A 14,343-nucleotide genomic window follows, 5' to 3' on the forward strand; every position below is an offset into this window, starting at 1 on the left:
TTGGATGGGACATCAGGAGGTCCTCTAGTCCAACCCCCGTGCAAAGTGGGACTAATCCCCAGACAGATTTTTGTCCCAGATCGCTAAATGGCCTCTTCAAGCACTGAACTCGTAACTCTGAGTTTAGCAGGCCAGTGCTCAAATCACTGAGCTATTCCTCCTCCCTGGATGGTGTGTGTGTGTATAGAGTGTGAGCAACGCATATGAGAACTGAGTCCAGGCTCATCCTATTTATAAGGACAATGGAAAAGAAATGCACCCCACAGAAATTCAATATAAAGTTCAGTCAGCTCAATTAAAGAGATGTCAAAGGGCAATTAAGGAAACATAAACTTGCATTAAATAACAAATAATAAAGGTGACCCACATGACAGACTTTGCTCATTAGTGTTGCCTGCAGCCTCTCAGCTGGATGTTTCTATAGATAACACCACCTACTCTTTGTAAGGAAGTGAGGAAAATAGAGTGTTAACAATAAGACAGTCTTGCTCCCTACCTTTGTGTTCGTTGCTCCCTGCTCGTTTTTACTGGATGTTTTCAAAAGCCTAGTACTTAATCATGAGTCAATGACAATTATGAATGTCCTGTACTGCAATGGAAATGGTGTCATCCAGAGAGGAAGGGTTCCCAGAGCCCACAAAGGGACTGACTGAGGCATTGCAATGCCTAACTTTTAGATGCCTAGAAAATCAGTGGAACACCACAGTGATCCACAAACCCTGAGTGTGGGCACCTGGACTCCCTGTACAATGCAGGGGGATAGATAGGTGCCTAAGAATGTGATCTGCTAGGCAGGGTGATGCAGACAAGAAGGGTATGAGTTAGGTTCCATCCCTCTCAGGGAGCTGGGTGCCTAAATCCAGGCTCCAGGAAGTTGCTTATCTTTGCTTAACATCCACAGCTAGGAACCTCTTTAGTCATGCAGCTTAGATGCCTAAGCCAGGGGAGAGGACTTTGAACCAAGGGTCTCCCATTTCATAGGTGGGTGCAATAGCAACCAGACAATAGAGTTAGTCTCTCTCATATGCTCTGGCCCAGTGTCTGTTTAAATATTTGTATACATTGGGAACGCTTCAACAGGCGAGCTTGAGGGAAAGCCCATATCCTAGTGGTTAGCGCACTTTTCTGAGATAGAGGAGACCTCCCTGTTCAAATCCCTTCTCCTCATTGGAGGTGGGGAGGAGGAGGAGAATGGAACCTGGATCTCTTACACCCTAGGTGTGTGCTCTTACCACTGGGCTAAAAATTACAGGGTGGGTACCATCACCACCAACTGGATTGTGAATGGTATGTGACCTAGTGGGCATGCTCTGAGCATCCTACCTGATTGGGCAGCACAGGAAAGATAGATAGGGGGTGAATGCTTGCCTAGTTTGTGGCTCACATGAGGGTTTCTTTGTGATAGAGCTGTCTGAGTGCCTAGAGGGAAGCATTATGCACATGCCCAGAGACAGAAACATAGGCACCTAGGAAATTTTACAGTGAAAATTTAGGTGCTGAATGAGCTTAGGTTCCTAAAGGGTTAGATGCTAGCTGAGTGTGTGTGTGCGCATGTGCAGGAGGGGGTTGTGGATCACAGGGGTGCTTAAAACTGAGATTTATGTACCTAAATACAGGTTTTAGTTTCCTAAATGCCTTTGTGGATCTGAGCCCATGATTTTGATAAGGTCCATATTGGAGAGTTGATAGATCAGGATTTTATTCCCATCTCTTTGACCTTGGCCACATTGTTTTCTTTCTCTGCCTCAGTTTCCCCATATGTAAAGTAATACTTATCTCACTGAGGTAGAATTAACTCATTAATGTTTATGAGTAGCTTCAATACTACAAAGACCTACATGCCAGAAATACCTAATAACCAGTAGGTTCATTTAGCATTTAGAAACTGAGATGGGAAGTACTGAAGCCTGCCAGAAATGCTGTCATATGTCCTGGGTCCCTGCTACTCTATAAAGTAAAAGAGGATCAGGGTACATCTTATTCAAAGGATTGCATGCCAGACTAAGGGAAGTGTCCAGAGGACCAACAACTGTTTACAAATATAGAAACAGATAGAGAGGTGTGTGTGTAAACACACTCATATGCACACTGTGTCAGTCAGTGACTGGATAGCTGGCCTTTTAAGAGAGTCAAGGCCCAATCTATCTATGTTGGGCTTCTTGAAGGGTAACAAATCTATTTTGGCCCACCTGTAAGCAATTAACTGTCAACCAGCCATCTAGGCAATTAACTGGCTAATAAGCCCCTGGGATTAATGCAAGGTTACCAGAGTTCAGCTGGAGGGTGATGCTTCCAAAAAGACTTGCTCCCAGTGATAGAGAAAATAGAGTCTAGCTGCAGAGAAGCTGGATGAGGCCTACTGAGACCTAAAGCATCACTAAGATCCAGGAGTAGAGCTGTGAACTCTCTAGCTGTGGCATGTGAGTATATTTTGCATGATAACCCAGCTCTGAGAGGACAGCCAGCATCTTTAGAATGGGGGAGAGGATGCCTGTTGATATTAGCCTCAGGGCCAGAAGAAGGTTTGGAGTTGGGGGTCTAGCAAGGAGGGGTTTTTTCTTCTGTAAAAGGAGTTAATAAAAGAGACCCCCCACAAAGGAGGGATTCTATTCTCGGTCGCCAGGTGTGAGTAAATCATTGCAAGACAGAAAGAGGGTAGCTGGTCTGCAAGGTCATACTGTGCCCCAAGGGGATGTGCTCAAGGATGCTATCCTGCCTCAGTAAATGCAAACACTAGCACTCACTGCACAACTAAACTGTTAAGGAAAATTAATCTATTGTAGCTGCACCATCAAGATTGTCCTGAGTAGGGCTCTGTGTCTGAGACTGAAGGTCACCAAATTTAGAGAGGACGGGGTTGCAGAGTGTTGGTTGTGGCACACGTCTTATGCACAGTATGCTTTTAATCAATGCTTTCCAACCTAACAAAGCTTGCTAAGTTACATAAATAACACCTTGCATGGTTTAAAACCAAGTATGAAAAGCAAAAAATAGAACCCAATGCCTGTCTCAACTTCTGGGGAAATGCTATCCATTGATCACTCTCAGGCTAGACAGAAAAACAACTCTCTGATTTTCTTTAAATTTCCCTACACCCATCCCTGAAAAATTCACTGCCTGACTGTTACTAAGCCTGGAGAATAGTAGACCAAGAGGTAATGTGGGCAGGAGGAGTTATTCTCCACTGTAGAGGGAGGAATGGGCTCAGCCAGAGAGAGATTTCTGAGCTCTCACTTTGCAGTGTTTCTGTGATGCATGCAGTTGTGACCTTAAAATGAAGATATAATGCTGCTTCAGAGCAGCAGAAATAAATGAGTCTGTCGTCCTAATGGATTTATAAATGGCATTAGAGAGGTGACCTTTATCTCTAATGAAATCTATATAGAATAGCTCTCTTTAGGAGAAATATTACTCCTCTATTCTGCCCCTGCAAATCCTATCAACAAGGATCCACAACAGGGGCCTGCCCATATAAAGCTCACTGCAGGGTAGGGGCCTGAGTCTGTACTGTGCTTGAAGCCAAAATGGGGCCCTGAGACTGAGTGTGGCCTCTGAGAGCTACTGTAATACAAGCAAATAATAATATGAGGTGTTATCAGTAACACAGGACAGTGGCATAGGGGAGGCCTTTTCACAGAGCAGAGAATGTGAGGCTCCTTCCCACTGGAGTAGCAGTATTCAGTCAAGATTGTGTAGTAGAGAGAAGTTCTCTCTCCATAGGGTGCAAATGCTTCCCTATGTTTTGATACTAAAATCCCTTATGCCAGGCCTACCGGAGGGAAGAGACTGTAGGGAAGTGAAGGCTCAGAAGCTCTTAAACTGACATGAGACTAAAATGGAAAGGAGCATTTGGAGAAAGACCTGTGACTATTCACTGATGGAGAGCCCAGGCCCAGCTGCCCAAACCTCGGATGAAGTCAGACATTTGACACCCCAATTGCAAAAGGAGATGAGAAGAGGTGAGCTGGACACCTCCTCACTGTTCTTGCCACAGTACATTACACGCATGGTCTTCTGTCTTTATCTGTGGGTTCTAGCCCATGAAAGCTTATGCCCAAATGAATTGGTTAGTCTCTAAGGTGCCACAAGGACTCCTTGTTGTTTTTGTCTTTATTTTGTGCTTTCACTTCTTACCAAGGTCTAGGAAGAGAGGAACACATCCCAGTGACTCATTTTAGTGGCATGTTTTCAAATAGGTGTCACCAGTAACCAACATTCTTACTTCACCCCTTGATGTTTAATGCCCAGGATGATGATGATATAATCAGTAGCTGAATGAGAGGAAGAGTGGCTCAAGAGTTTGCGTGCTAGCTTGGCTTGTGACAGACCCATGTTCAATTCCCTGCTCTGCTACAGAATTCCACTGTGACTCTAAGCAAGCCAGTCCAGCCCCTCACAGGTATTTAGGCACCTAACTCCCAGTGACTTCAGTGGAAATTGAGAGCCTCACTTCAGTGGAAATTGAGGAGCTTGGCCTTAGCCTTGTTCTACCTCAGTTCCCTATCTGTACAATGGGGATAAGCCTTCTTCACAAGGGGGGATTGGGAGGTTAAATGTGTTGGTGATGCTGGGGTACACACATACTGTGGTGACGAGGACATGAAAGTATCTCAGAGAGAGGGCAATGCTTCTGAACCAAGGAAAAATAAACAGGTTTGGTACTAGTTTAGAAGAGAGTTTGGACGAAATCAAGAAAACTGATAGTAATGTGTGGTGCCTCGGTGTAGTATTTCTGCATGGCAAACCGGCCACTGAGGCTCAGGTTCAGACTACAATGCTAAAGATAGTTGTGCAGACATTTGGATGTGGGCTCTAAAACCCACCCAACTCTCTGGGCTTCAGATTCCAAGCTCCAGCCCAATCCCTGCATGTCTATGTGGCTCTTTGTAGCATCACAGCATGAGACTCATGAACCCAAGTCTCTTGACCCAGGCTCTGAGATTTGCTGCTGCAGGATTTGACTTGCCATATTGTCCTACCCTTGTTGCTCCCTGAAGAGGAGACACCCCTCCCGCTGACCTGCCAGTCCTTAGAAGGAGGCTATGCTGAACCAGCCAGTGGCATGGTGATGGTTGTGGTACTAAATCTAAAGTTTTCAGTTCCTTGCCTGGGAGAGTCTTCTGTGATAAGGCAATTGAGTGCAGCTGAAACTAATTAGGCTTATCCTTGTACACCTTGAAATGCTGTGCGGGTGGGTATGTATAGATTGTTTTGCAGGCACTGGGCATTTGAGAGTAGAACATGGCCAGAGACTTAATTCTACTTTTAGATGAACAAAAATTTCTCAAGCATTTAGAAGCATGAGGGAGGATTCATTTTGTGGAAGGGGTGGTTAACCTGGGTTTACTGCAAACTTTCTGTTATGGGCATGATATTTGGAACTGTACCTTCAAGTGTCTTAATTTCCTAGATAGGAAGTCTGGGGGGCGGCTACAGAAGCCCATATTCTGCTAGACAAGTAGCTGGGGATCAGCATCACTAAGTATGGAGGATTTCTGGACCCATAGTGATTACTGACCACCACAGTGTGGAACATGGCTGTGCCAAGCAGCATATCTGTAGGTCCCATGAAATATAGTACATCTATTCAGTGGCTAGGACTTGTTTCCCTTAACAGGCATTGTACTGTGTTGAAATTAATCAGCCAGATGCTCTGGGAGATGACCGTGAGTAACTTAATGCCTGCTCAGAGAGTGTGTCTGCATGTTATTGTAAGCAGTTAATTGCTTCATGTTTCTTATATTAAATAGGGGATTTGGAATTGGAACCCATTTTTCACTTTGCCTGGCTTGCATGATATGTGTCTAGTAGGGTATGAAATGTGTTGGGCTAGTAGTGCAATAGTCCTGTTTACACATGGATGTCTGTTTTCAGTGGGAATGAGGGTGCAGAGAACACTTCAAAGGAGCCATAAGAATTACTTCATTTGGTGTTTCCTGGTGCAGTCCCTACTACTGAGGTGCTTGCTTGATGGTGAAAACCTTGCTGAGGGTAAAACTCTTACGAGCTGAAATTTTATGAAATAACAGGGTGCAGAGACTCTGCAGCTGTTTTAGGGGTCACTGGGAGTCTGAGCTCAGCACTTTGTAAGGTTAGGGCCCGAAATGCTAGATGTAGATGGTATCTCAGCTATCACAAAGGCATATGGTTGGAGAGGATGAGTGGTATTAAGGAACAAGTTTGCAGGATCTATGCTCTTTGGAATTATAGTTTCAGACCCCAATAAATTTAACTCACTCACATGATGAAAGGAACTTTTCTCTGTGGGATTTTCAGAAAGACTATTTGAAATTAAGGGTTTGTCTGTTTTGCCTCAAAGCCCTCTCTTCTCACCCCCCCAAAAAAATCCTGTTGCACATTTTGCATAAGTAATATTTAGTTCTAAGTGTCTGTGGCCAAAAACATCTTGTTCTCCAACTCTGTGACCTGGGCTGGCTTGCAGCTTTTCCTTACGTCAGATGTAGCTGTTTTACAGTATGGAATGGACAATATAGAGTATATGAAATGCTTTGGGCTAAGAGATGCCCCATAAACGTAAAATATACTATTCTTTAGACTAGGTGTATATGGAATCATAAATGTAACTACCATCAACTTCCTGTGAATAAACAGCAGTCATATTAATTAAGGAAATCATTGAAGTAGGCTTTTATGCTAATGGATTCTGAGTCTTTATTGTTACCAAATGATTCCCAACAAGTGGAATGATCACATCCTTTATTGTAATGTACAGTATTTTGAATATTTTCCTGGAGTGTGAGGACTGAAAACAAAATGATCAACTCTAGTTGAACATGTTCATTACATATGCTTTCCAAGTGCGATCATCAAACCAGTTATGCTGGAAATCAGCTCTTTAGAAATATAATGAAACAGAAGAGTTCTTCCCTGCCGTGGAAGCTGAGTGAAATAACTGTAGAGCAGTGCTTCTCAAAGTCGGGCCACCACTTGTTCAGGGAAAGCCCTTGGTGGTCCGGGCCGCTTTGTTTACCTGCTGTGTCTGCAGGTTTGGCCGATTGCGGCTCACACTGTCTGTAGTTCGCCGCTCCAGGCCAATGGGGGCTGCAGGAAGGGCGGCCAGCACATCCTTTGGCCCGTGCCATTTCCTGCAGCCCCCATTGGCCTGGAGCGGTGAACTGCGGCCAGTGGGAGCCGCAATCAGCCGAGCCTGTGGACATGGCAGGTAAACAAACTGGCCTGGACTGCCAGGGGCTTTCCCTGAACTAGTGGCGAACCGGCTTTGAGAAGCGTTGCTGTAAAGCACTTGGATGGTAACATCAGGAGGCTGAAACCTATGTGAGGGAGGAGAAAGTTTGGGGCATTCTGCATAAAATCTCCTTAATCTATTCCTTGATTCCAAGCTGGCAGAGCTGTTGCTTTGGTTTATCCTTATTTCACCATTCATTCAGAGATGTCCTATGGCTGGTGTTGTCCTATGGCAGGTGGTCAGACTAGATCACTGTGGTCCCTTCTGGCTTTGGAACCTATGAGTAAGTGCTCCGAAGATCTTGCCAAAGTCTTTAGAAATATCGGGTCCTTGCTTTATTGTTTCAGCTTAAAGTGGAAACAAGCTCCCTTCTATATAGGAGTTTATATGATGCTCATCACCCTGATATGAGTACACAAAGAAAACGAAAGGAAGAAGATAGGGTTGAAGGAAAAGGCAATTCAGAGTTTACTGGGGGCCTGTTGGTCGGCAGAACTGGACAGGCATTTAATCAAGGCAGAACTTGCAATGGAGTGGTTTCCTTCCAGGCATATTAAAGCAACTTCACATTCACTTCAGTGAAAGAGTCAAATTCCAGAGACAACTTCAGGGTGGTACAAAGGTATTTACAGTCTGATCAGGACACTAATGTTGTGCATGCTCTGATACCTATGGAAAGTGCCCTGGGATCTTTTATAAGTAAGGCTCTACTTGAATTGCAGGATAATTGTCAAATAATTGCAGCTGAGTTGTGGACAAGACGTGGAAAAGTAACAATGGACCATTATTATTTGTGGTCATTTGGAAAAGCTGATAGTAGGATCCCCACCATGTATGGCACTGATGGCAGGGTGCTCCTGCTGTCAAAATTGTGGTGGAAACCTAGTATTGCAGGATCGGCAATATCATGAATTTATTAGGGTCTGATTTGGAACCTCAGTTCTGACAAGTGGTGGAGGCGTGAGCAGAATAGTACCTCTCAACACCAGTTTGGGGTATTGATTTACCAGGAAGGAGGTCACCTACAATAAATCACTGATACCCATACCCTGTAGCTTATGGACGTTCTTGGCATGTCTCCTATTGAAGTTCCAACCAGGCCTGACCTTTCTAAACTTGTGCAATTGAGTAGAAAGAACCTGAGCTTGTAAGTCAGCACATCTTCATCAGCTGAAAGACTAGGAAGGCTTTGCTGGGCAGTATGAATAGCATCTTATAGGGGACTTCTCAAAAGCATTCACATTCTTCTTGTGAAATGAACGAAAATTTTATCATTGACTTCACTGAGATGGTGTTATGGCAACGCTGAGTTCCTTGGAAAATCCTACTCTTATGTTCTGGAAAGTGCAGCAAATCCCATAGCAAGGTGTGATGGGGTGTAACTCACCACTGCAGTGCCCCCTGCTGGCTGTCTGAGGAATTAGCACTATGCCCTCTTCCAGTGGTGTCTCACTTGCTGTCACCTCTGTTCCTGGACCCATGTCACTCCCAAGGCATCCTCTTCAGTGACATTTCCCTTTGGCTGTGTCACACTCTGTTCTCCCCCTTTCAGGGGAACCTGCAGTCTACTGTCTAGAGACTTCCTTCAGTGGTAAATTGCAGCTTACGGTCTAGCTACTTCCTTCAGTGGCTCCAGCACCCTCTTTGCCCTTGTATCAGGGCCTCACTCTGCAGATCCCAGTGGCCTGTCAGGAGCTGCCTTTAGCTCTCTGGGTCTTTGTCTGCAGCACTCCTTGGTCCAGGGTGCTTGCTGTCCTCTGCCTGCAAGGCAGCCAGTCTCCCTTCCTTTCAAGCCCCGGAGCTGCTCTGTTCTGCAGCCCTTCTTATATGGGCCAGCCTGGCCCTGATTGGCTGCTCCTATAAACCCTTCTGTGATTGACGGCATCCCTTTTCTGCCAGTGTGGGGAAGACACCCCATCACAAAAGAGTGTAATGTTGTGACTACACCAGGGTTCAGATGAACTCTCAAACCCTGTACAGCAGTGTTTCTCAAAGCCGGTCAGGCCAGTTTGTTTACCTGCTGTGTCTGCAGGTTCGCCCGATTGTGGCTCCCACTGGCTGCAGTTTGCCACTCCAGGCCAATGGGGGCTGCGGGAAGTGACATGGGCTGAGGGATGTGCTGGCTGCCGCTTCCCGCAGCCCCCATTGGCCTGGAGCAGCGAACCGCAGCCAGTGGGAGCCGCGATCGGGCGAACCTGTGGATACATCAGGTAAACGAACCGGGCCGGCCCACCAAGGGCTTTCCCTGAACAAGCGGCGGACCGGCTTTGAGAACCACTGCTGTACAGGACAGAATTTCACTTTATTTATATCCAATCATTTTCACTCAAGTTATTGATTGCTTTGCTGCACCTAGTCAACTGAAAATATGTAACTTCATATGAGTAACAGAGAAATCAAGAATAAAATCAGCTGATGGGTGCAATAAGAGGCAAGTGATGCATAAATATTAACTGATTAACTCTGTCCGTGGAATGTCACAAAGAGATGAATGGGCACTTCGTTGGGAGATGCGCTCGCTTACCCTTCCTGCATTAACTGAAAATAATGGTATACAAATAACCAAACTGTGTTTTAAGTCTGTGCAACAGAGCTAAATTGCTCTATTAGCACGCAGGGAAACTGCAGTGCAAGTCGGCCACTTTATTTCAGACTGTGCGTTCTGTCGACTATTGGCGTAGTGTCTGGATCTTTTTGACAGGGGATCGATAGCTTTTCATTCCGGTTGCCAATTGCCAAGATGGTGTTGTCTATCCAAATATATTTTGTTTCATCAAAGGTCTTTGGGGAGAAGTCAAGCATCTTACTAAGTAAGAAAAGTGACAAGTTAACTAAGAGCTTAAGTGGAAGAGAACGATATTCTATTATTTTGAGGCTACCACACAATTGCTGAATTTAACAGTAAAATTGAAAATAAGCCGTATAGTTTTCATAGAAGGTGTAGAATTTAATTAGAATACTTCATAATATTTCCAGAAGATAGGGGAGATTGGAAGTCAGAAAAAACCCAATATTGGTACATCTTTTGACTTGGCCTCATTTTGTTTCACTTGCAACTTTAATCTTTGCCTCAAAAATAAAACAAGTGGTTCTTTTGTCCCAATTCTTGAAGTTTGTGAAATACATACAGGAAGAGGTGTGTCCAAAATACTGAAAACATTGTCAATGTATCAGTTGTGGGACTCGCTCTTCAATATATTGTTTATATTCTAGCAGCTCCTGGAGGTGTGGATCAGGAGTTCAACAGGCTAGGAATTGTACAAACACACTGTAAGAGATGGCTTCTTCCCTAGAGGGCTTAAAATATCTAAAAGAGCCAGGGATGAAAGTAACTTAAATGACTTACCAGTATGCAGACCAGCCGGGGCCCTGGGCAAGGTGGAAGAGGTGGGACTGGGGCCAAAATCCCACAGCTAGCCTTTCAGCGCTGCCCAGCCTGTGCCGCCTGGGGCTTTGGTGCGGTTAAAGGGTCTGGGGCTTTGGCTGCAGGTGCAGTGATGCCAGCTGCAGCCAGGAGCCCCGGGCCCTTTAAATCATTGCTGCAGCCCCAGGGCAGCTGCCTCTTTTGCCCCTCCCCCCCATCAGCAGTCCAGCTGGTGTGGTCGGTACTTTCTTACCAGTGCACCTGACCGGACCAGACTGGCTTACTTTCACCTCTGAAAACAGTCTTAATAGGGTTTCATCTTCATCCTTCCTGTTGTTTGTAGTAATAAGTCATGAGGGTTTTTTTTTTTTTTCTAGGTTTCTAGGAAACACAACATTTCTGCTTCAGGGAATAAGCCAAACCCTATTGGACAGATGTGGGAAGAATCTTACTTTTAGGTACATTGTACACTTTCTTTGGAATCATCTAGTACTGGTTACTGCTCAAAACAGTATACTGGATTAGACAGATTGTTAGTCTGAGCCACTCTCACTTTCTATGGAACTCTTTTCTGGAAGACTGTTGCTAGAAAATCGGTCAAATTCTTAGTTCTTCCTTACCCATCTAGTGCTGGGATACCTGTCTTTTTAGCAGAGCTAAGTGAATAATTGCCCCTTTTTTGTGTGTGTTTTGGGGAGGCTGAACTGAAGAATTAGGGGCAAAGAAATCAGTTTGCTTCAAACCAAAATTACTACTTTCTTTTTTACTGTAACAACATTTTATCAGCTTTTCATTTCAGGTTTGTGTCATTCCCTTCCCCCCGCCCCCCATCCCCTGTATCTTTTGTTTTCTTTAAAAAAAAAACACAACAAAAAAAAATAACACCCCCCTCCTCATTTTTTCAAGTGAGCAGCTGTATAAAAAGGACTGAAATGAATGGTTTCAACTTTTTTGGCAATTTGACCAGGCTTTGCAAATAGCTTTTGTCAAATTTTACTTTTTCATGGAAAACATTAATAGAGATTTATCTTTGAAGAAGATTTAAGGAATCTCTAAATGTTATCACAAGTAGTGAGTTTCTTTTGGTACATTTATAATATCATTGGACGTTATACCTTACTCACAGGAGGCATTGAAATAATTCACCATTTAGAAACACAGATAGCTCTTGTAGATAAACCTCCAAACATTTGGAGACTAAAGTTACTTGATAGTGTCCTTTTAATGCTCACAGCAGAGCAACAAAGCAGATGAAATTACAATTGGAAATTCATGAATGTAAATTGATGCTTTTCTCAGTAAGTTGTCCTGGACACTGGTACCAGTTCTCCTTAGAAGAGAGCTGGGAAAATGGCCTAGGAATAGGTGCAGCGTCTCTTTTAAACATGGAGTGAACTAGACAAGTAAATCTGCAGAATGGATGAACAAAACAGTCACGCGTCCGCCAAACCTGAAGATGACCTATGTGTAAGTAGGTGATTTAAGTGCCCTCTACTATTGTACCAGATCTGTGCACCGAGGGTTAAACCTATTCATAAATTGACAACCTCTAAATTTTTATTGTTAATTTTGTTTTATCGCTTTGAATTAACAAGTCGATCTATTCTCCTGTCTTCTGATGCTTTGCAATGAGCATTTATTGACAGAATTGAAATGTCTATATGGCAGTATGTAAAGGTTAGACTGATTTCATGACAAGGAGCAGGTTTCTGCTAAGAAATCTATTTCCAGGAAAGAAATCCAGTGTTTATCCAAGTATAGCTACCTTTCACATGTATAACTAAGGCTATCACTACACTGGAGATTACATGTGGCAAAAAGAATGAGGAGTCATTAAATAATTTAGTGTATTGTGATACTTAAATTGCTTTATTAGCTGAACTGCATTATATAGTGCAAAACTTGACCAGAAGCAGGAGAAAGTTGCATGGTTTGAATAAAATAGAAAACCTAATCCACAATGTTTTAAACTCTTAGTGCTTCTATTACTATGAAATGTTTTGGCTTAAACTAAATAACTCTTCTCAGTAAATCATATTGTGTAACTATACAGCCTCGCCATTAGAGCTGCTGTTATCAACTCGGTGTTCTGGCATTATGCACAAAAGCTTGCCATGCACAGAAGATTTGATACATTAACTTAATTTTTTTTCCAGATTGATCAACAAGTCTGAAGTATGAATTTACACATGCACTCATTAACAATACAAATATTAGGTAGCTATCATGCATTCCTATAGTTTGAGGGAGTAAGTGCGTCTCCTGCCTGCACTAAAATTCTTTTAAACATGCCCATCTTTATGATTAGGCCCTAAAGAAATTAATAGGAAAAAGATGACTAGGCTTCTATAGAAGCCTAATCTTGACCTGTGAGTGCAATTTATGATTTTTTGGGTGCCCTATTTAAGATCTTAAAAGAGCCTGATTCTCTCTTTTTTAAAATATGGTGTGTCCTGAGTGTTTTCTGATGATTGGATCCTTAAGCTGTCATATTGGACACCCAAATTTACTAGTCACTTGAAAAACTTACTTGTAAACTTTTGACTGCAGCTGTCAAATAGACAACAATATCCTTTTTTCTATTTTTTAAGCTTTCTCTATTACTGTATTCAATAGGATATCTGGGGGGGAAAAAAAAAGAGATGATGCCTGTTAAGTCTATAGTACTTTTCCATAAGGGAATAGAAAATTGATTTTGTTAATTATTTAGAAACTGACATAATAGACTGGTTCAATGCTAGATGTTTAAGGATTAAATACAGGCATTTTATACCTTCCTATTGTTCTACATCTGTAGTAAACAAAGTTAAGAATGGTCTAAGTCTGGAGACATCTGAGAACTGCCCACCCTATCTGACTGTTGTTGATTTGTATTGTATTATATCTGTTCCTTCTGTAATGATGTCAAGAGCCCTTCTATTAAGGGGAGTAACATATTAGGGAAGTTAACATACAGCTGCTTTTGTAACTAAAAAGCCAATTAAGTCCGGCTTAGGCTGGTGGTTAAGCTACGGATATACATGCTGCTCTTAACCAGAGCTGCACAGAAAAACAAACCTCTGTTGTTGATAGAACCAGTGTGAACTTGGCTGGGTTTGCAACAAGCAAAATACTTAATATTTCTTCCCAAAATGGTTTTTCTGATGAAAGGCAGTTTCTGTAAGGGAAAAATTAGTTTTGTACTCAAACCTCCTTTTCTGCTCCAATTTGCGCTAATGCCTCCTAGCTGAGCTTCCACTCTGCCTTCTGCTGCTGCTTTTTGCATTCTATAGCTCATCTGCTGAAATACACAAAAAAGGACGTAACCAATAGTCCGAGGGACTGGAAAGGATTTTCTGATACTTATTTGCTAAGCTCCACCCAAAATGGAATTGGTCAGTAAAGAATTCTCAAAGCAAAACTTGCTTTCTTACAGCTCCATCTACCATTGCACTGTGAGAGGCGACGTTGTTCCGTGATGCTTTTTTTTTTTTTATTACTACTACCCGAAGCTGCAGTAGCTGCTGTCTCTTTACTATTCTATTCCTGCCAAAACGATGCTTCCCCACGCGGGGGCTGGTCATGCACAAATGCAGTGTGGGCTGCATACATACAATTTAGACAGTAAATTGTTTGGAACCATCTTTTTGTGTTTGTATATGCTTAGCACAACTGGACCCCCCACCATGAGGAGGAGCGAAGGGAGGTTCCTAGTTATAGTACTGCATTAATACATTGGATCTGTATAGTAACTTAGGGGGAAAATGTGTAAAGAAAAATCTTCTCTCTTCTG

General features: G+C 43.1%; 1 protein-coding gene across 1 annotated transcript in view; it reads left to right on the forward strand.

Annotated features, from left to right (window-relative positions):
• Positions 1-5,534: 5,534 nt before the first annotated feature.
• The window catches only part of TMPRSS7 (transmembrane serine protease 7), a 58,749-nt gene continuing 49,940 nt past the window's right edge, over positions 5,535-14,343 (forward strand). The window contains exon 1 of the mRNA XM_050962829.1: positions 5,535-5,666. Coding sequence (XP_050818786.1) covers positions 5,535-5,666 — 132 coding nt within the window. The remainder of the gene's footprint in view (positions 5,667-14,343) is intronic.

Source organism: Gopherus flavomarginatus, chromosome 1 (genome assembly GCF_025201925.1).
Source record: "Gopherus flavomarginatus isolate rGopFla2 chromosome 1, rGopFla2.mat.asm, whole genome shotgun sequence".
Lineage (NCBI taxonomy): Eukaryota > Metazoa > Chordata > Testudines > Testudinidae > Gopherus > Gopherus flavomarginatus.